Consider the following 22,240-nt stretch of genomic DNA (forward strand, 5'->3'; position numbering starts at 1 on the left):
CTCATATGAACATTTGCATCACAATGTCTATGCAAAGGTTAAGCTTTTATAGTTCTTGTATTGAATTACTCTCAAATTCCTTCACTCACATTTTTAGTTTCTTTAGTATCTTTCTGCCACCTTACATAGCATACCAAAATAAAATAAAGTAGGAAAAACTTACAAATCTGGCGTTGTTCTTTAGAAATAATTTGAATAATAGCATTAGTAATTTACTTTTCTTAAATGCTCAAACCCAGACCTGCTTAGACACCAAAGAACTTTTTACAGAATAAGTTCCTGTTTACTTCTCTCAAATATATAGTATAAGATCAGTTTAGACTTTGGTAAACACGTAAGAAATTCACTCGTCTCCATTCACACAGTTTTGAAGGCATTGATGCTGATGCTCAGGAAGTTTGTATGAAAGTGGAAGCCAGTTGCAGCTTCTACAGCCGTAAAAATGCAGCAGCAAACTGCATTTGTTTGGAGGTCACAATAAATGCTCTGAGTGTATCTAACATCAACAGAAAAGCAGATTGCTAACCGTGAACCGTAGCTAAACCCCTGTGTGTCTTTTCCTCTGCATCTTCTGTCATCCCTATCATTACCGTGGCACAGCTGAGTGAAGGGGAGGCTCCATCGGTTTGGAGCATCCCCCAGCACCGCAAGCAGGTTCGGCTCGGGAGCCCGGCGGGGAGCGGGGGCCGCAGGCGCCACCCGCCTGGGCTGCAGCAATTTCCGACCAATCCTGCCCGGGAAGCAGCTTCCCTGCCTCCCTCCTCCACCTTCTCCCCCCTCCCTTCCCCTCTAGCTCCCTGTGGTTACCTTCCCTGCCACCGCTTCCCGTCTTTCCACCATCCGCCCCCCCCCCCCCCCCCCCCCCCGAGCCGTTTTCCTTTCCTTAATCCGCAGTCAAAGAACATGAATCTGCTGGACGACACCGCGATGGGTGATGAGCATCTCGCTCTGACTGCTGTTAAAGCCAAACTGCGTTTTGAATGCTTCCGGTGTTCCTTTTATCAAGGAGTATTCCTTTTACCCTTTTATGCTGGTTTGTATTTTTTGACTGCCGTTTATTCATACCGTGGGTGCTGCCCAGGCTAAGGCAGCAAAAACCAAACAAAAACAAACAAATGAAACCCTAACCAACCCACCACAAAACCAAAGCACCCCAAGGAGCAGTTGGGATGTTCCAGCTTGCTCTGTTAGAAAATGTTAATTCTGCAGGCTTCACAGCTGAGAGCAATGGACCATCCTACATGATAAAATACTTCTGTCAGGAGCCCATGACCATTACATCCTTCCCCTCCCCTCCCGTCTATTCTGTCCAAGAAACTCGATGCATGGCTGCCTGGTCCAGAAACAACCCTGCCACAGTAACGCGGCTGATGCAAACAACCCTTCCTTCCTCCCCAGGAGGCATCTCTGTGTATCACATCTTTGAGAGGTTGATTGCTTCAGGCCTCTGCACTCTGCATACAAATGATGCCGCTGCTCTCGTGTAGGGAGGGCTTTCAAATAGAAAACAAGTCCTCTTCCTATGGATGCTACAGGTTTTTCTGGTCATGGAATTCCTCCATGGCCTTCACAGGTAGTTTCTGAGAGAACCATGAAAATACCAGCACAATACCAGGATGCTAGCAACTTGGAAGCCCAGGAAAAAACCCAGTAGTTAAGGCCTCGAATAGGAGCTTTTTGGAGGGTAAATTTTTTGTTTGTTGGGTTTTTTTGTTTGTTTTGGCGGGGGTGGGGGGAGGGTAGAGTCAGTTTTTTTGGGTGTTTTGGGGGAGGGGATTTCTTTGGTTGTTGGGTTTTTTTTACCTTACGGAAAAAACAAACTTGATCCTCAGGACATGCATGTAATGAAATGGATCAGTTTATGAACTATTTACCACCAGTGTTAGGAGCTGCTTATGCTTGTGCAAGCAGCTGTGTAGTCCAGAATTGATCTCTGTGAGGAGAGAGATGGCACCAATTTCTTCTTTTCACACATCATTTCTCTCTCTGATTTGAAAAAAGCCTGTAAAGAAGGGATCCATTTACTTAAGGAAACTGCCTATGAAACTTAGACAGCGTTTCTGGTTTCAGTAACCTTTTGGTTGTAACTAATTTTATGATGAGATTAGACTTCACTAAGTTGGATAGATTTAACCACTGACCTCCTAGGTAGTAAAGATAAGCAAGAACATCTTCAGTCAGTAGTGGTCATTATTCTGAAGGTGTCCTAGTATGCTTAGTAGAGAAGCCATTTTAAGCCTTAAATCACCTTTATAATTTTTCTCAGATTTTCTCTCTCTCTTGCAATGGTTTATTTATTTAGAGGCCAGAAATGTGCACACTACACTGGATGGAACTATTTCACACAATGCTACAATGGTACAAGGATACAAAATCCTGTTTTACTCTCTGTTCCTGTTCTGGTGATTCCAGACATTCAAGTAGCTTTCATTGTAGTGCTTCTGAGCATTGAACATGTTTGTTTTGTTTATTTGTGGTTTTCAAATGTGGAAATTTTTTTGTTTTATTATTAGGATCAAACCGGAGGGTGCAGCAAAGGTGGAAAATGGTGGTGAGACAGTTCTGAAGAGTGAGTCAGGAATCAGGCACAAGGGGAGGACAGGCAGTGAAATTGAAAACTATGGGTGTAAAAAAGTAAATTAATGAAAATTCTCAAGTCTACTGTTACTTAATGACACCCAAAGCACCTAAGGATAGAGAGCCCAAGATGTTTATGCTGTACAGATCATGGCAAGTTCCCTGTTGCATATCAGGAAAATGAAGATTTATTTTGTTCCTCACCAAAAGGTTGGTTGGATTTGCCATTTGATCACCCATTATGATCCAGAAGTCCAAGTCCACATGTTTATAAGCAGTGAAGTTCCCATTAGTTGCTAATCCTGTGTGTGTGTGTATAGACTGCTAATTGCTGAAGGACCTTGTAGCCACAAGAATTTCACACAGACTAGAAGCAGCAGGGGATAGTGTTAATAAGATCAATATTTAATTGCTATACTTACATAGAAAAATGAAAAAGAGTGAAAAAAAGTTATTACCTTGTAAATGACTCAGTAATTTTCTTTGTGTGGTGCTGTTTTGGTTTTTTTGTTTGTTTATTTTCAGCCTAAGTTGCCCCTTGTCTGTCTCTGTGAATTTGGGGATAACCAGCAAGAGCTACTGAGAGTTTCTGTGTAAACACATCAATGCATAAAAAGGGAACATTTTTAAGCATCAGTAGGTAAAAAGTACATGTATGATTTTAATGTGATTTTTAATACTCTGTCAGAGATGGGCTCCACTGTGACTGGATAGGAGCTACCATGATCTGTGCTGATTTCCAGCTTCCACCTAGAGGACTGCAGCTCTGAGTGTATGGGCTCTGGTCTTGAGCACACAGTTACAGGTACAGCCTGGGGGCAGATGCACAGCCAAGAAGAAATCCTGCTGTGCCCTGGGCCAGACAGACCCTGACCTGGGTTCATCAGATTAGTCCAGGTGAATGACAATGAAAACTAAGACTGAGCTGACCAAGCTTCAGAGAGTCTGGCAGTAATTTAGGGGCATATTGAGGGGTGAAATATGTGATTCTCCTTTATTATGTGGGGATAACCAGTGGCCATGCTGACAGGCCTGTCTTCAGTATCCTGGAGTGTGGGCTGTGCAGAGATTGACAGCGTGGACTATCTGTGTCAGTAGGGTGCACAAAGCTTTAATTTTGCTTGTTCTTCAACTTTCAAAAATAGTTTCTTCTCCCCTCCATGGAATTAGACAACTTCTGTAATATTTAGTCATGTTGATTATCATGCTAGGCAGAAATCCATCTCTATTTTTAGCTGGGCTTGTACATTTCATGTGATAATGCCCTGGGGTGCTCATCTCCCTAGGAAGATGATGCAAAAAGAGATTATTCCTTTCCCTCACAAATGTCTCATCTAAAGAAAATAGCACTATCGTAAGCTTTTGCTTTAGGAGATAAACCAAATCTGTATCTCCAATTTTCAGTATTTCCATCAGGGTACTTTTAGCTGATTCAAAAAATATACCACAGAGACTTTGTAAGCTGATATTCGTTCTCCTAAGGATGTGAAACTACATGTGCTGGCAGATTCACTGAGAAATCAGTAACTCCTTCAGCTCAGCTAACAGCTGAACAGATTTCCTGAAAAGAAATGCAGATCATTAAAGAGAAAACAAACTTGAAAATCATAGTATTTCAACAGCCTTCTCAAGGGGGTGGTTGTCTTTTGGAAGGGATAGGAATATTAGGAAGAATGTCAGGATGAGAGATTGAGAGCAGATGCAGAGGGCAAGAGAAGTGCTAAAATCTGCTGACACTCCTAGAGTGGGCAAAGAAGTGTAGTCATTCTCTCACTCATTCCTGCCGTCACCCAACCTGTGCTGGTTGGAGTGATCCTTCACTCCAGTGTGCCCTGACATCCTTCCTACTTCATGGGAGAAAGTTCAGGGCTCTTCCAACTAACTCTACCTGACCAGGAAAAGTTTTTGCCCTTGCCCTTCTCATATTGTCTTGATTAGCAGGAAAAGATAAGACAGACAGATAGATAAAAATTTGTAGTCCATATACTCACTTACTGGTTCTGAGTAAAAAAATAATCCATGTAGGTGAACCACCAGGAGTGAAGGATGAACACTGGCCATAAAACATGAGACTGGCCATAAAATAAAAGATGTCATACAGGAAATTAAGTGTTATTCCAGAAATCAGTGAGTTCAGATTGCTTAGAACTCCTTTTTTCTTTTCCATAGTATTGAAAGGTTTGAGTTCCTGTAAACAGATTGTTTGCTCCTCCTTTTGGTTTAATTTTGTCTATCTTCAGAAGTGTCCTAACACTTCAATAATATCCACACTGTTACTTTATACCTACAGATGCTGGTGAGAACTTTAGAAAAGTAACACACAAATAAAGTATGCTAAAATGAAAACAAGAAAATTAAGCTACCTGGTGTGGAAAAAATAAATTTGGTAAGAATTACTTGGACAATCATGAAATACAGAGTATTTCCTCAAATAACCCAAGCACAGTGTAATACATGAATCTATTCCATGTACTTGTATATTGCTGTCATATCTACAAAGATTCTGTGTAATATTGGCTGTAATAAAAATTCATTCTGAATAATCTCTGGGGTTTATTCCTTTGGAGCTAAAGTACTGCTTAGGAACAAATTACACTGATACCTGTTGTAGTTCTTCATACAAGTTGTCTTAAGAATATGTAAGAAGTAATGGACCCTGGATACTGATAAAAACTTGATTATTTAAAGAGGTCTAATACAGAGAGGACCAAGAAAATATGACTTAAAAGTAAGCAAGGGTTAAATTTCATGGAAAAAATATTAATTGCACAATAAGCACCACACAAAGAGATCTAGTGAACTAAAAAACATCAAGAAATAGACAGTAAAAGAGATTGCAACTTTTTGACAAAATGCCAATTAGCACTGGGCAAGGGAGGCTAACAGAGCAGTTTGCAAGGCAGAATAACTATTCTCATTAAACCACATAAATAAAATCAAATTATTTAATTAGATAATCTACAAGAATATTAGCACCTATGCATTTTAAGTAATTGGTGAAATGAAAGCAAAGCTATAGAGAAGATGTACCAAAAATACCCTGATTAAAACCAAATGTGCCACATGAAAAGGGAAAAATAATTCTTACAGCAGTCCTGAAGAGACCCAAATAGGTCATCTGAATGTAGATAAATAGAGGGAAAGCCACACTCACTTCTGCCAAGGAAAAGTTATGTGATATCAAATGCTGAGAGCAGTATAGGCAAGGAAGAATATGTTTCATAGTTATGCAGAAGTTTTGCTGAGTTCTCTATTGTTTTCTATCTATGCTGCAACCCATAAATGCAGTGATGTTGGGGTGGCAGCCGGGGAGAGACAGCATATAAACCTTTGGGGTTTTTCCCCCAGGTAAGTGCAATGATAAATACTGTGCAAAGACAGGGATTCTAAGTGTGCTCGTTTTGGTTGGGTCGGAGTTAATTTTCTTCGCAGTGGTTTGTGTGGGGCTATATTTAGAATTTATGCTGAACACAGGGTTGATAACACAGTGATGTTTTGTTACTGCTGAGCAGCTCACGCAGTGCTAAGGCCTTTTCTGCTTTTCATGCTGCCACACTGGTGAGGAAGTTGGGGGTACCTGGGAGGTTGTGAGAACACACAGCCAGGACAGGTGTCCCCAAATGATTAAAGGAATGTTTCATACGTTATCATTTAATGCTCAGTATATAAAGTAGCAGAAAGAAGAAGAAAGGGAGGGGACATTTAAAGTGATGGCATTTGTCTTCCTGAGTAACGTTACAGTGCTTGGGCCTTGGTCTCCCAGGGATGGCTGAACACCTGCCTGCCCATGGGAAGTGGTGAATTGATTCTTTGTTTTGGTTCTCTTGTGTGTGAGTGCAGCTTTTGCTTTCTTTATTAAACTGTCTTCATCTCAACCCACGAGTTTTCTTGCTTTTATCCTTCTGATTCTCTCCCCAGTCCCACTGGTGGGGGAATGAGCAAGTACCTGCATGGTTCTTGGTTGCTGGCTGGGGTTAGACCACAACAACTGGGAGAGTTTCATCTGTCCTACAAGCATCGTTAATGTTGATACGCAAAGATAAATATGTCTTTCCTATAGCTATAGAACAGAGAATTTGATATTAATAGGTATAAACTGATATAAACACTGGCTGGATATCTACACATGAAAATACTTATCACTACGGTGGCCAAGCATAACCTGAATTAAATAACATACACAGAAGTTTACAAAGAGACAAAAATAAATCTCATAGTCTCCATCATCATCTCCCCTGAGATAGAGAACTTTTGAGAATATGTGGTGAAAAAGGAACAAACAAAAACAACAACAAAACAGCGATGGCTCAAATGCAAAAGTGTGTGAAATCAGCAAGCAAAACATTTTCACATTCAAGAAGCATTATATAGTAATGAGCATCCATTGGAAATAGGGAAAAGGTGGGAAGGATTAAACAATATGAGAAATACCTGACCAGCAAAAAACCCAAACCTGTGCACTGCACAGGTATAATTAACCAGGGGAAAACTCGTGCCAAGAAAGAGATAGTATATAGCAACTGTATGGAATAGCATTTATTTTATGATTCTTCCAGAACAAAGTAAAAACATCTCAAGTATATATTCATGATAAATTTAAATAGTAAGAAAAAGTAATAGTAGGTGTGGACATGAAAAACTTGAAGGCTTTCAGGAGTCACTGTAGCAGAATGGACTGATGGAGCCAAGAGGCACCCTAGCACAAAATAACATCTCCAGGCCACTTTTTGTGCTCACAAAGTAATATAATGTGAAGAAAGAAAGGGCAAAAGCAATGCTTTATTACGGTTCAATAAAGAATATGACCATGAAAACGGTCAAGCTTGCCACATATTTAAAACCACATGACATAATGCAGATTTTTTCATGGGTACATCAGCAAGAGAAACAAATCACTTCCTTCATTAGCACGTCAGTCCCATAAACACAACAAAGCCACGTGATTATTAATTCAGAGATGTGGGACAAGCAAGGCTGCCCCTCACTGGAAAAAAAAAACCACCCTAAAGTGTCGTACTCACAGAAAACAAACAAACAAACCGCAGCACATTACTCCCGTTTCTCAGCCTTGGGTAGAAAAGGGTGCATTTACTGTAGTAGCGGGACCACGGCGCCCACTCTCCCCTACCCGCCCGGGCCCTTTGTTGGCGCGCAGCGCGATGGCGGCGGCGCGGCGCGGGCGGGACGCGGCTCTCCCCACCCCGCCGCCGCCATTGGCCGGGTTTTGCTGCAGCCCCGCGGCCGGCGGGGCCCCGCTCCCCATCGGCACCGAGAGCCGGCCGGCGGGGCCGGGCAGCCGGGCCGAGCGCGGCGGGCAGGGGGCGACCCGGGCCGGGATCCGCTCCCGCGGCCCGAGCCGGGTTTGGCCTCCCGGGCGCGGGGCCGGGCCCGAGCCGGCAGCGCGCGGCCCCTGTGGGAGCGACGGCGCGAACGCCCCGGCCCGCGGGGGGAAGGGCGCGCGGAAGAGCCCGCCCCGGCCCGGCCCCGGCGCAGTCCTCAACCAGGTCGGACCGCCGGCAATATACAGAGGCGCGGGGCTGCTGTTGGCGCATTAAGTGCGGCGGTGTGCTGGGGCGAGCATGTCTGGTCGGGGTAAGGGCGGTAAGGGGCTCGGCAAGGGCGGCGCCAAGCGCCACCGCAAGGTGCTGCGCGACAACATCCAGGGCATCACCAAGCCGGCCATCCGCCGCCTGGCTCGGCGCGGCGGCGTCAAGCGCATCTCGGGGCTCATCTACGAGGAGACGCGCGGCGTGCTCAAGGTGTTCTTGGAGAACGTGATCCGCGACGCTGTCACCTACACGGAGCACGCCAAGAGGAAGACGGTCACGGCCATGGACGTGGTCTACGCCCTCAAGCGCCAGGGTCGCACCCTCTACGGCTTTGGCGGCTAAACTCAACTCTTGGAACAGCTTAGTGTTTTTAGAATACAAAGGCTCTTTTCAGAGCCACCCACAAGTTTCAGAAAAAGAGCCTTAAATCGCTTTTTGTACAGTGGTCTCGTTTTGGGGATTAAGTCTGGAGGAGGGGGAAAAGGGGAAAAGGGGAAAGGGGTTTTGTTTTCTGTAGCTTCTGAAGCGCACAGCTGCCTCCCCCAGCCGCCTCCCCACGCTAAACGAGGGGAATTCTCGCGCTCGGGAGGGGGAAATGCCCTGATCTTACTGCGGGAACTCTACGGGGGCAACGGCTGTAGCGCTTTGCTGGAGGGAGGCTTCTGGTGTTAGAGGGAAACGTGCTCGGAAAGTCACGTCCTTTATTCCCCCATTCTCCTCCACGCGGAGCCCCACCCGCTCAACCGCCAGACCCTCTTTCGAAAGGGCGCTTGAAGGGATACACAGGGGAGAAAAAAAGAAAGGGTTGGAGGTCCGGGGCAACCGCGATTGCCGCAGCCGCTCTCGCGGCACCAATTTCACCGCCACAGCCTGGAAGGGGAAGGAAGCTCCTGAAATGGCGGCGGCTCTCCCCTCTCCTTTCGGTGGGCGGGACAGAGCGGGAAAAAGAAACAGCGGAAAGCACCCGTTAGCGCCCTAGGCACTGCACGGCAAAAAGGGGCTGCGAGCCCTGTGCCCAAAGCCTTCCCCTCCTCCCCCGTCCTGCTTGTGAGGCTGCCTGTTCTCTAAGCACCGCTCTCGCCTCACCACAGCCCCTGACACCCTCCCAGCGCCGGCGGCTCTGTACAGTGAGCCTTCGAAGCACCAACGCATAGGGAGCGCAAGGGGCTGGACACTACGGAAGGCCTGCAATCCCCCCTGCTACCCCAGAACTAGTACTGCTTTAAGCACGGACAAGTGCTTGGTACGGACTGCCTGTGCCTGCTCCGTAACAAGAGACAACAGCTCTCTCCGGTGGCCTTGTAGTGGCTCTTAAAAGAGCCTTTCGGTTTTGAAGCAGAAGAGTGGAAGACTTAGGCGCGCTCGCCGCGGATGCGGCGGGCCAGCTGGATGTCCTTGGGCATGATGGTGACGCGCTTGGCGTGGATGGCGCACAGGTTGGTGTCCTCGAAGAGCCCACCAGGTAGGCCTCGCTGGCCTCCTGCAGCGCCATCACGGCCGAGCTCTGGAAGCGCAGGTCGGTCTTGAAGTCCTGCGCGATCTCGCGCACCAGGCGCTGGAAGGGCAGCTTGCGGATCAGCAGCTCCGTGGACTTCTGGTAGCGCCGGATCTCGCGCAGCGCCACCGTGCCGGGCCGGTAGCGGTGCGGCTTCTTGACGCCGCCCGTGGCCGGCGCGCTCTTGCGGGCCGCCTTGGTGGCCAGCTGCTTGCGGGGCGCCTTGCCGCCCGTCGACTTACGCGCCGTCTGCTTCGTACGCGCCATAGCACCTCCCTGCAGCAACCAGCCCAAAACAGCAGCACTGTGTCCCCGCGAGCCCCTTTTATCCTGCCCGGCGGCCCCGCCTCCTCGCCGCTGATTGGTCAAAAGAGCGGAGAATTTCATTGGGTAACAGCTGAAGGAGCTCCGAACCTCCGGCTTCCCAAACGGACACGGCCGTTGTTTCATTTCAATTAGGAAAATGTCAACATCTGTCAATGTCCTTTTTTTATCGTGTTTATTTCCAATATTTCTTTTTTCCCGAAGTTGTTTCGGAATCCTAATCGTATTTGCGGCTCTGCATCTCAAACAATGCAATTACCTATATTACCTTAACTAAAAAGAACCACAACCCCCCAACCCCCACACTAAACAAAACAAAAAGTCACAATCAAACAAACAAACAAAGATACGAAAAGCCCAAGCTGAAAAAAAAAAAACCCACCACGTGAGTTTTGGTTTCAGATTGCATATAAAGCACCCGATTCCTCGATAAATAGGTCCATAAAAATACGGGATTACAAAATAAAAGCGACCACTTATATAGACAATAAGATCTCAGTAAGCAAATCTGTTTAAAAACATGGTATTGAATCCGTAATTCCAGGAAAATAGCGTTCAATTTTACCCGACCTGAAGTAGCAAAGTCATTTAGCTATTTAAGGCAAGTGGTTAAAAAGCATAAACGCCGGCTCGGAAGGAAGGGAAGGCCAAGAGAAAAGGCAGTTGTGGGTTAGCAAAACAGGAGCAGGGCTCAGCATAGAGGGGGTTAACGCGGATTTTCAAACCATCCCTCTGAGCTCGGCCGATTCCATCAGCCAATCAACGGGCAGCGCTCGGATATAAAAACGAGGTGGGGAGCGCTCTCCTAAGCCCGCGTAAGGTTTGTTACTGCAGGGTGCGGAGGGCATTGAGATGGCGCGCACGAAGCAGACGGCGCGTAAGTCGACGGGCGGCAAGGCGCCCCGCAAGCAGCTGGCCACCAAGGCGGCCCGCAAGAGCGCGCCGGCCACGGGCGGCGTCAAGAAGCCGCACCGCTACCGGCCCGGCACGGTGGCGCTGCGCGAGATCCGGCGCTACCAGAAGTCCACGGAGCTGCTGATCCGCAAGCTGCCCTTCCAGCGCCTGGTGCGCGAGATCGCGCAGGACTTCAAGACCGACCTGCGCTTCCAGAGCTCGGCCGTGATGGCGCTGCAGGAGGCCAGCGAGGCCTACCTGGTGGGGCTCTTCGAGGACACCAACCTGTGCGCCATCCACGCCAAGCGCGTCACCATCATGCCCAAGGACATCCAGCTGGCCCGCCGCATCCGCGGCGAGCGCGCCTAAGTCTTCCACTCTTCTGCTTCAAAACCGAAAGGCTCTTTTAAGAGCCACTACAAGGCCACCGGAGAGAGCTGTTGTCTCTTGTTACGGAGCAGGCACAGGCAGTCCGTACCAAGCACTTGTCCGTGCTTAAAGCAGTACTAGTTCTGGGGTAGCAGGGGGGATTGCAGGCTTTCCGTAGTGTCCAGCCCCTTGCGCTCCCTATGCGTTGGTGCTTCGAAGGCTCACTGTACAGAGCCGCCGGCGCTGGGAGGGTGTCAGGGGCTGTGGTGAGGCGAGAGCGGTGCTTAGAGAACAGGCAGCCTCACAAGCAGGACGGGGGAGGAGGGGAAGGCTTTGGGCACAGGGCTCGCAGCCCCTTTTTGCCGTGCAGTGCCTAGGGCGCTAACGGGTGCTTTCCGCTGTTTCTTTTTCCCGCTCTGTCCCGCCCACCGAAAGGAGAGGGGAGAGCCGCCGCCATTTCAGGAGCTTCCTTCCCCTTCCAGGCTGTGGCGGTGAAATTGGTGCCGCGAGAGCGGCTGCGGCAATCGCGGTTGCCCCGGACCTCCAACCCTTTCTTTTTTTCTCCCCTGTCTGTCCCTTCAAGCGCCCTTTCGAAAGAGGGTCTGGCGGTTGAGCGGGTGGGGTTCCGCGTGGAGGAGAATGGGGGAATAAAGGACGTGACTTTCCGAGCACGTTTCCCTCTAACACCAGAAGCCTCCCTCCAGCAAAGCGCTACAGCCGTTGCCCCCGTAGAGTTCCCGCAGTAAGATCAGGGCATTTCCCCCTCCCGAGCGCGAGAATTCCCCTCGTTTAGCGTGGGGAGGCGGCTGGGGGAGGCAGCTGTGCGCTTCAGAAGCTACAGAAAACAAAACCCCTTTCCCCTTTTCCCCTTTTCCCCTTTTCCCCTCCTCCACACTTAATCCCCAAAACGAGACCACTGTACAAAAAGCGATTTAAGGCTCTTTTTCTGAAACTTGTGGGTGGCTCTGAAAAGAGCCTTTGTGTTCTAAAAGCGCTAAACTGTTCCAAGAGTTGAGTTTAGCCGCCAAAGCCGTAGAGGGTGCGGCCCTGGCGCTTGAGGGCGTAGACCACGTCCATGGCCGTGACCGTCTTCCTCTTGGCGTGCTCCGTGTAGGTGACGGCGTCGCGGATCACGTTCTCCAGGAACACCTTGAGCACGCCGCGCGTCTCCTCGTAGATGAGCCCCGAGATGCGCTTGACGCCGCCGCGCCGAGCCAGGCGGCGGATGGCCGGCTTGGTGATGCCCTGGATGTTGTCGCGCAGCACCTTGCGGTGGCGCTTGGCGCCGCCCTTGCCGAGCCCCTTGCCGCCCTTACCCCGACCAGACATGGTCTTTCTCTAGCAGCACTAAACTCAACGCGCTAGACACCCTTCCGCGCCTGTGTATATTGCCGGCGGTCCGACCTGGTTGAGGACTGCGGCGGGAGGCGTGGTCTCGGCCCCAGTCCCCGCCCACCGCGCTCGTCCCCCCCTGCGCGGCTCCGCGCGCTCTTCCCGCGAGACGCGGCCGCGGGGCTTTCCCGGCTCTGCCCCCCGGACGCGCGCGGCGGCTCCGCCTCTCCCGAGCCGGGTCTGGCCTCGTCCCGCGCTTCTCGCAGTCATGGAATCATAGAATATTGTGAGAGAAGGGAAGGGACCCACAAGGATCATTAAGCCTTACTCTTGAGTGGTTGGCTCATACAGGGATTGAACGTACAATCTTGGCCTTTTTAGCCCCAGGTTCTAACCAACTGAGTTAATGCCGGGTTTCACTACGCTGTCCCTGCCCGCTGTCAGCCCACGCGTCGCTTTCCTGCTTTCCTGTCCCGTCCCGTTGCCCTCTGCACTGGTAACAGTTCCACGGCGGCTCTGGGTCTCCGGCGGTAGCAAGAGCGGGACCAGTGGGACCTGCGACCCCCGGCCCGCGTTTCGGGCTTCGCTGCCCCTTCCTCGTCCCTCCCCGCGGGTCTGCGGCAAAATCCGACCAATGCTGGGCCTCGCTCGGCGCTCCCGCCCCTCCCCGCCGCTGTTCCACCTCCCGCTCGCGGGGAGCGTGATGGAGGATGTTTTCCCGGGCAGCGCTGTCTTTGTTTGCTTCGGCCATTCACGTTTTCTTTGTCTACCCGGCCACTCGCACGGCTGTCCCCTCCTCCGCGCGGTCCTGGGTACCGAGCGTTCGCACGGAGCGACTGCAGGTCGGTGCGGGGGGAAGCAGAGAGCAAGGCCCTGAGCGGCAGGGGAAATAACCAGTGAGGGGCTCCAGTGGGAAACGGTTAGACCAGAGACTCGTTGAAGGCATTTCAGAGGGTCTTTTTGAGACCGCGAAAGGGACCATCTTTTCAGCCAGGCCCAACCCCGCAGAGCGGTCTCAGCTGCAGCGCTGGCCGCAGGGCTCCGGGCTCGCTCCTGGCAGCTGCCGGCCTCTGAAAGACGTGTCCGCTGACGTACACTGAGATCCAACAAGCGAAAGAAAACATTACGGATATCACAAACAACTGTCTGGGTGACATCTGAAACACTAACGAAACAATTTTTGTTCCAATGAGGAATCCAGAAATTTTGCTGCATGTTTCACACTTTTTAAAAAAACATATCAAACATGCTGCTTACAGCATGTTGGACTGTATTTGTGAAGTGAATGAATAAATACTGAGAGAGTTATGAGACTGTATTTCTAAATTAAATCTGTTAAGATTTTAAAATATTACACAGAATAGAACTGAATTGGCTAAGGTGCTTGCCAATTCTTATCAGTATTTTATGCCCTTTAAACATGTCTACTACTTCAAAATTTTTCATATCCCTTACCATTTTTGAAGTTTTTTATTTAAATTTATTCCTTAATGTAATTTAGAGAACCTTGACGATAACTCCAGAATATTTCTTAGAAAAAAATATTCCCTAAATTCAAGGGGAAATGCAATTGAGATACTCATGCATTCAGTTACAGCTGTCAAAAAAGTACAGATCTTGTTATAAGTATCACTGTGGATTCCTTTTTCTTTCAAATTTTAAGAATTGCTACTCATATATACAATATAAGGTGGCAAATGTATCTTTAATTTAGACCAGGTTTGCTTTTTCGACTGAACAGAATGAACTAAGACTGTTTATAGACTAACTGGAAGATTTGTCACTAGTGGACCTGCCAGGCTGGTGCTTAACTGATGTTTGGCTCCACAAAGTCTGCTTTCTTCTTTATATCTGAAAATCTGTGTCTAGCTATGTTTCCTGAGGCAGTTATAAACAACACTGTTTACTTAAGAAAGCCGAGAGGAATTACACAAAATCTTTTGGTATGTCAAAATAATCGTTTATTCATAAGGCTTCCTAAACGCAGAGTGAGGGTCCTAGTAAAACTTTTCCTTCCAGCAGTATAACCACTGCAAGACTTGGAAAATCTCCTTCCATTTCTGCCAGAGGTGGGTGGTACAGAGTCTGAGACCAGTAGCTTAAAGTAAGTAAAACAACTGCACACCCCTTTCCTCAATAAGTGTGGTACATTAGATATAATTTAACATCGTGCCTTCTAGAAGGCTGCCTTGCCTATAGGGTGCTACAAGTGTGCACAGACACGTTTCATGGGTGTGTCCATTAGGGACATATTCAGTTCTCACATGAATGAGAGCATGTGAGAGCATTTTCTTTGGCAAAAACAATTAAATTGGAAAGAAAATTTTGCCTCTGAATATAATCCCTAATGAAGTTGTTTCCACTGTTGATTGGAGATAATTTTTTTTTTTGATCAAAGTTTTGTATCCAGTCCTCATGTTATAGATATTACATTTTCCTCATGAATTTGGGCACACAGCACTAGGGGTTAAATGAGGAAGGAAATCTTTGAAAAACTCAGCTCCGTTAAATTAATTACAATAAAAATCTGTAGCTTTTCAACTGTGCATTAATTAGGACAGTTGCCCTAGTTCCTCATTAAAATATAACAAGGAAATTGCATTTGTTTATTACAACAAGGCAACATCTCACCATGACTGCACAACAGGGTACATAATTAGTAAAAAAAAATCATTGCATCACTGTATTATAACCATATTCAAGGCTGCTAATAATTTTCTTGAGAGCTTAAGTGGAGATTTAAATTCCTATCTGTATCTGCTACAACTGTCATAATAAGTATAATAATATGCAAACTAAAGTAATGTAAGAGCTGCTTAATAGGTACATTTTTTCCTAGCATTGCAAGCAATATAGATGAAAAGGGGTAGAAAAGCTCTTTGAATTTTTAGCTACACAGTTTTAAGTCTTCTGATATATGGACTGTCATTACTGAGTTATCCCCAAGCATAACTGTCTGTGATTTATAACATTTGAGGGACCTTGGTTGGAGGGTTTTTTTTTCATCTCAAATTCTTTAGAATGTGAAGGTGCATTGGAACCCAATGACACAGTTGGTCACCATGTCATATGGATTTCCTCTTCCTACTGCTTGTATATGCAAATGAGATAAATTCATTTTTTTAAACTTGCTTTGCTGCATTCCTTCATCCACTGGAATTTGCTTGAAAGCTGTCTTTAATACCAGGAGAGTTTCCAGCACTCCTACCATATTATCCACATCACTTACAGGACTTCTACATTTGAGACCTCATCAGTGCTGATGGCAACACAGGGTTAGCAACTGGTGAAACCACCACTGGCTAAGAAGAAATCTAGGGAGGGTTAAAGGGTGGATCTGAGTATCCCAGAGGATGAAACTCTGGTTGCTGAGGTGAGAAGACTAATGAGTGTAGTAAGAGGTATTTGGTATGAAATTCTGAAGCAAATAATGAATTCCTGGTCAGATGACATGAAGAATTTGGAGGGATATACTGGACTTAGCTCCACACTCAGAAGATGGGGCCTTCTCTTGTGATGCCAACTCTGACCTCCACATACAGGAGTTTGTCCACAGAGAAAGCCAACTCCTGTTTAAGATACCTCTACCCCATGGCCTTTCTCTGGAATTCCAGTGCTCTGATCTAGAGATGCACACTTGTGGCCCAGAAAGCCCATCGTAACCTGGGCTGCACCAAAAGCAGCCTGAACAACAGGTTGAGGGAGGTGACTCCTCCTGTTCTGCTCAGCTCTCCTGGTCCTGAGACCCCACCCAGAGAGCTACATCCAGCTCTGTGATCTTCTGACAGAAGAAAGACAAGAATCTGTCAGAGCAGGTCCAGAGAAGGGCCACAAAAATGATCAGAGGGCTGGGTCACCTCTCCCATGAAGAAAGGCTGAGAGAGTTGTGGTTATTTGGCCGGGGGAAAAGCAGGTTCTGGGGAAACCCTATAGCAGATGTTCAATACAGAAAAACTTCTTTTCAGGCCTGTAGGGACAGGAGGAAGGACAATGATTTTAAACTGAAAGAGGCTACATTTAGATTGGACATAAGTAAGGCGTTTTTTGCAGTGAGGCTTGTGTGACTCTGGACAAGGCTGTCCAGAGAAAATGTGGGTGCCTTATCCCTAGAAGATGTTCAAAGTCAGGTGGGATGGGGCTTTGAGCAGCCTGAGCTAGTGGAAGGTGTCCCTGCCCACCGCAGGTGCTTTGGATGAGATAATCTTTAATGGTCCCTTCCAACCTAAATCATTCTGAGACTGAAATTTTCTGACAAACATATATGTAGAAATGTCTTCTGGAAACTAAGTATAGAAGGCTCATACCCGTTAAAATAAAAATTTAATTACTATTGCAGTTTTTAAGGAAGAGAAATATAGGGGCCAGGAGGTATTTAGCTGTAGCAAATGACGATCAATAAAACAGCATAAGAAAACCACTACAACCCTAAATGCGCCCACAAACAAAAAGTTACAATGTAACAATGTTAAATGTGTTGCAAACAAAACCTTTAGACGCAGATACCATCACTATAAAAGATCAGTCTGGTGCTCCACCAGCGCTCTTCTTTATGTTTCTCTCCACAAATGATCCCTGATGTCCCACTGTGGCCATGGCACGATGCTGCCTAAGAAGCCTCTCAGCTACAGCTTGGGGGTGGCAAGGAGAGGCAGGGTGGGAGTATTGCCTTCCCCCCCAAGCCCAGAGCACTCCTTCTCTCCAGAGGATGGAGAGAGTAGAGGTGCAGCAGAGATGAGACCAATCATCTCAATGCAGTGTGCTACAAACCATCAGGTGAAGCTTCTGGGAATATCCTAGCAAGAGGAATCAGCTAGCACTTCTCATAATTTATAATAATAAATATAGAGATTTAAGGTTGTGCTCTTGGGTGGCATTTATGTCAACAATATAAAGAACTCAGTAATATTACCCACTGTTAATTGATGTAAGAAGAGGAGTAGCAATGAACAGCAAGAGAATTTAAGGGTAGGATATTTGAAAATGCCACTTAAAATGGCAATATACTAGCACTGAAAGGTGGTCCTGAACGAAACAGTGCTACACTGTTCTTTTACAGTGCAGATCTAAGGATCTAAATCAAAAAGCCACTTTTCCTAAGGCATTCCTCATTTTATTTCTACATAAATTCAATTCATAGGGAACTTTTACATCTTTTCAAGGATGGAGGCCTTCAAAGGGGATTAAGAAATCGTTTCTTCATTTTTAGATGTAATTACACATGGGATTTGGGATGGTCTATCTCCATGCCGCATAGCTTTTGCCACTCCCACCTGTGCTTTAGCCACCCTCCCATATTTTATACCCTAAGTAACCTGTGGAACCCATGAAAAGTGTACAGAATCCATAAGAGCAAGTTTTTTACCAGAAGTTGAAATGAAAAGAAACAAACAATAAATCACTACAGAAATATTAGCATTAATTTAAAAATACGACTTAGAAAGCAAATGTATCACTGTCTTCAGTAGAAACCAGGTTTTAAAACACTAACAAAAGTTAGATTCAGTTAATACAAATATCAGAGGCCTCAGCACCACAGCCCCAGCGTAAACAAAGCAACACAACTCTTTTTTTGACTGTGTGGGTGGCTCTGAAAAGAGCCTTTGGTTTAAAATGTTACGTCGTGCAAAGTCTGAGTGGCTTTGCTCGCCGAATTTATTTGCTTTTAGCCTTGTGGCTCTCAGTCTTCTTGGGCAGCAGCACAGCCTGGATGTTGGGCAGCACGCCGCCCTGCGCGATCGTCACCTTGCCCAGCAGCTTGTTGAGCTCCTCGTCGTTGCGGATGGCGAGCTGCAGGTGGCGGGGGATGATGCGCGTCTTCTTGTTGTCGCGGGCCGCGTTGCCCGCCAGCTCCAGGATCTCGGCCGTCAGGTACTCCAGCACGGCCGCCATGTAGACAGGAGCTCCGGCACCCACCCGCTCCGCGTAATTACCTTTCCGGAGGAGCCGATGCACACGACCGACGGGGAACTGCAGCCCGGCCCGCGACGAGCGCGACTTGGCCTTAGCTCGGACCTTGCCTCCCTGTTTCCCGCGGCCGGACATGTTGGAAGCACCAGATAAAGCACCGCCGCACCGCACAGCGCACGAGGGACACAATCACGCTGACGCAACCGCTCCGCCCCTTTTATCCCTTCCCTGGGCGGGATGAGCCCTCGGCGATTGGCTGGAACCCGTCGCTGCTGAGAGAGCCAATGAGCAGGCGGATCGTATTCTGACCAATCGGCGGCAAGGACACGCCCGGCGCAGGAAGGGCCAATCGCATCGCACGGCGCTGAGGCCTGGAATTTGCATACGGCGTCTCTATAAATAGCGGGCGCCGCAGCCATTTTATGTGCTGAGCTTTCTCCGGGAGGAAAAGCGCTGCTAAAATGCCCGAGCCGGCCAAGTCCGCCCCTGCGCCCAAGAAGGGCTCCAAGAAGGCGGTCACCAAGACCCAAAAGAAAGGCGACAAGAAGCGCAAGAAGAGCCGTAAGGAGAGCTACTCGATCTACGTGTACAAGGTGCTGAAGCAGGTGCACCCCGACACGGGCATCTCGTCTAAGGCCATGGGCATCATGAACTCCTTCGTCAACGACATCTTCGAGCGCATCGCCGGCGAGGCGTCGCGCCTGGCGCACTACAACAAGCGCTCCACCATCACGTCGCGGGAGATCCAGACGGCCGTGCGGCTGCTGCTGCCCGGCGAGCTGGCCAAGCACGCCGTGTCCGAGGGCACCAAGGCTGTCACCAAGTACACCAGCTCCAAGTAGGGCGTCTCGGACCGTCACTTGCAACCCAAAGGCTCTTTTAAGAGCCACCCACATCTTCTATAAAAGAGCTTTTACACACTGCCTCGGTCTTTTTGGGTATGGAGATTTAATAAGGAAACCTTAGATAAAATTTTTGCCAAGCATTTATTCAGTTGCTTAATCTTATAATAATGATTATGAAATCCTTGAGTATTTTGCAAGCTAATTTAAATGTATTTACTATTCTGAAATATGTTTAAATAGTTTTTCAACAAATGGAAACCGTATTATAGTCTTACAGTAAAGGTGAGAGGCAATACTTTATAATTTATTCCATCTAAATTAGGAGTTTCACAGTTAAATTGGCAAACATGCTTCAAGAAAATGAAAACAAAATGAAGTAAATTTTTAATAATCGCCCCTCATCACTTTTCGTGTAGTTATTTCGGAACACTCTTAGGCTGAAACATTTTGCCTTGCGTATAAGATGGGCGAAATGACTGGAGGAAGTGAGAACATCTGAGATGGGGTAGGCGCTTCAGGGGGATGAGATATCACGGAATGCGGGAACCCGGGAGCACGGGTAGGCTCGGAGCCAGGCTCGCAGCGCTCCGTGCCCCCTTCGTTCTCCCTTTTTCCACCCCCTCCACTCCCCACTTTCTCCCCCCCTTCCCCCCTTCGCCCGCAGCGCGGGCTTTTCCAAATTTCCCAACGGCCCAATGAGCGGCTGCGGCTTCTCCCACCGGCCAATCACAAGCGGCGCCGGGCCGCCCCCGCTGCCGCGCGGAGCTCTGCGCCGCTCTCCCTCGGCGCTCCCGCCCGCGGGGTTCGGGCCGGCTGCCCGGCGGAGCTCCTGCCGCGCCGCCAGCACCGCCGCCAGCCCGGCAGGGAGCGGAAGAGGAACGCCGGTGACTTCTACCCGCCTCCCGCCCCGGCAATCGCCTCCTCGAAAAAGTAGGTCGGTCAAATCACGCAGAAATGAAGACCTGCCCCGCGGCAGCGCTGGCAAGCGGAAAGGTCATTGCCAAGGAAGCGGAGGAGCCGTGCCGACAGTTCCCTGCGACGGTCACGGAGAGGTGTGGCAGTCGCATCCGTGCTGTTAGGAATCGCGCTGATTTTAGAGCAACGAAAGAAACCTCCACGCCCCAAAAAGGTACCCGCCCTTAAGCAGTCCCTTTAACATATACACTCACTTGCGGTGCTCAAAACAAAACAAAAAAAAAAAAAAAAAAAAAAGCAGCCTTTAGAAAGCGTTTTCGCAGAGAACGTAAACTTTTATTTTTCCAAGTCTTAGTGTAAAACCACGGCCTGAAGTTTAGCGTCCCATCCACTCCACAGACGAACGTCCCACACGGATAGTGGCGAATAGTTAGCTCTGCTGCAAGCAGGGAGCTCAGTGACGGAGTGTATCAGCCCTTTTGGGGACAATAGTGGGTGGCTCTTAAAAGAGCCGTTGGGTTTAAAAGTATTTCCACTTCAACACCTCATTTCTTGGGCGCTGCCTTCTTCGCCTTCGCTGCTTTCGGCTTGGCCGCCTTGGGCTTGGCTGCTTTAGGCTTCACCGCCTTGGCCTTAGCCGGGCTCTTCGCTGCTGCCGCCGCTTTTTTGGGCTTGGCAGCCTTTGTCGCCTTCTTGGGGCTTTTGGCTGCTTTCTTGGCTGCGGCGGCCGCCGGCTTCTTGGCTTTTTTAGGGCTCTTCTTCACCGCCGCCGCCTTCTTGGGCTTCTTGGCGGCGCTGGCGGGCTTCTTAGCCGCCGGCTTCTTGGGCTTGGCTGCAGCTGTTCTCTTCTTGGGAGCTTTTTCCTTCACTTCTCCGGGTTTCTTGCTGAGGCGGAAGGAGCCGGAGGCGCCGGTGCCCTTGGTCTGCACCAGGGTGCCCTTGCTGACGAGGCTCTTGAGCCCCAGCTTGATGCGGCTGTTGTTCTTCTCCACATCGTAGCCGCCGGCGGCCAGCGCCTTCTTGAGCGCGGCGAGGGAGAGCCCCTTGCGCTCCTTGGAGGCGGACACGGCCTTGGTGATCAGCTCGGTGACGCTGGGCCCCGCGGGCTTGCGGGCTTTGGAGCCGCTCGCCGCCTTCTTCGGCTTCTTGGCGGCGGCCTTGGCGGCGGGGGCCGCGACAGCGGGAGCGGCGGCGGGAGCGGTCTCCGACATCGCTGCAGAGACTTCTTCCTAATCAAAAGAAAGTAATTGGGCTACAGTAACCCCGATGCCTGAATTTATAGCGAAGCGGTGATCTGTGATTGGTGCTTTGCAGAGCCCGCCTAACTGTTAGCCAGGAAGAGCTTTTCCTCCTCCGAGTCTGTGTTTCTTCGGAGTTATAAATTCATATTTTTCGTAAAACTAGTGACGCAAAATCACCCCAGTTTCTTGGGAGAGTGAAGAGAAGACGGTGGACTTTCATTCGGGCAAGTTTCTTGCTGTTTGGACCAAAGATGGGAGAGAAAAGCTGTTTTTAACCCCGCGTTGTGAAGCCAGAGAGACCCCGGGAACGGCAAACTTTTGTTTTTCCTTCTAAATTAAAATAAAACACGTAGATAAAAAGTCTTCCCCGTAATGCAGGCTTACTCTTTGGGGGGTTTTCTCCAGATTAGGACAGAAACCGAGTGGGCAGCTTGAGTATTTTTGTCGTAAATTGATTTCAAAGACAAGGAAGTAACACAATTTCATGGCTGAGCTTTGAATATGGATAAAGATTCGGCTCTCTTAACCATATCTTTAACTATTAAGGATACAGTATTTCAACAGATTTTCTTGTTTTGGGAAAGAAAGAGACCTTCAGAGGAATATATATACTGTTGAAAAGTGTTCGGAACTTGCCAGGGCTCTGCTTTTTTTGTTGTTTTTTTTTTGTTTTGTTTTGTTTTGTTTTTTGTGTGGTGTTCTCTAAGTGGATAGAAAGATTTTGATATTTTTACAAATAGTCTGTTTGTAAAATGAAGCTGTTAATGCCTAGTTAATGCCCAGAAATCCCAG

The 22,240-nt window shown here is 48.3% G+C and overlaps 7 protein-coding genes across 7 annotated transcripts in view; 4 read left to right on the top strand and 3 right to left on the bottom strand.

Annotated features, from left to right (window-relative positions):
* The window catches only part of LOC120411980 (histone H2B 7-like), a 50,981-nt gene that overhangs the window by 16,357 nt on the left and 12,384 nt on the right, over positions 1-22,240 (top strand). The window contains 1 exon segment of the mRNA XM_039571650.1: positions 19,277-19,314. Within this exon segment, the coding sequence (XP_039427584.1) occupies positions 19,277-19,289 (13 nt within the window). The 3' untranslated portion in view covers positions 19,290-19,314.
* On the top strand, positions 8,133-8,513 carry LOC120411992 (histone H4). Its single transcript, XM_039571665.1, has one exon. It carries the CDS (start codon positions 8,157-8,159, stop codon positions 8,466-8,468), a length of 312 nt encoding a protein of 103 aa, XP_039427599.1. The 5' UTR covers positions 8,133-8,156; the 3' UTR covers positions 8,469-8,513.
* On the top strand, positions 10,787-12,048 carry LOC120411981 (histone H3). Its single transcript, XM_039571651.1, has one exon. It carries the CDS (start codon positions 10,798-10,800, stop codon positions 11,206-11,208), a length of 411 nt encoding a protein of 136 aa, XP_039427585.1. The 5' UTR covers positions 10,787-10,797; the 3' UTR covers positions 11,209-12,048.
* LOC120411989 (histone H4) lies at positions 12,162-12,549 on the bottom strand. Its single transcript, XM_039571662.1, has one exon. It carries the CDS (start codon positions 12,535-12,537, stop codon positions 12,226-12,228), a length of 312 nt encoding a protein of 103 aa, XP_039427596.1. The 5' UTR covers positions 12,538-12,549; the 3' UTR covers positions 12,162-12,225.
* On the bottom strand, positions 16,844-18,622 carry LOC104696396 (histone H2A.J). Its single transcript, XM_010410714.3, has one exon. The coding sequence runs from the start codon at positions 18,580-18,582 to the stop codon at positions 18,193-18,195; it is 390 nt and encodes a 129-aa protein (XP_010409016.2). The 5' UTR covers positions 18,583-18,622; the 3' UTR covers positions 16,844-18,192.
* Positions 18,874-19,337, top strand: LOC120411988 (histone H2B 1/2/3/4/6). Its single transcript, XM_039571660.1, has one exon. The coding sequence runs from the start codon at positions 18,909-18,911 to the stop codon at positions 19,287-19,289; it is 381 nt and encodes a 126-aa protein (XP_039427594.1). The 5' UTR covers positions 18,874-18,908; the 3' UTR covers positions 19,290-19,337.
* On the bottom strand, positions 20,519-21,789 carry LOC120411978 (histone H1.10). The gene has a single exon (XM_039571648.1). The coding sequence runs from the start codon at positions 21,416-21,418 to the stop codon at positions 20,753-20,755; it is 666 nt and encodes a 221-aa protein (XP_039427582.1). The 5' UTR covers positions 21,419-21,789; the 3' UTR covers positions 20,519-20,752.

This window comes from Corvus cornix, chromosome 1A (assembly GCF_000738735.6).
Source record: "Corvus cornix cornix isolate S_Up_H32 chromosome 1A, ASM73873v5, whole genome shotgun sequence".
Taxonomy (NCBI): domain Eukaryota; kingdom Metazoa; phylum Chordata; class Aves; order Passeriformes; family Corvidae; genus Corvus; species Corvus cornix.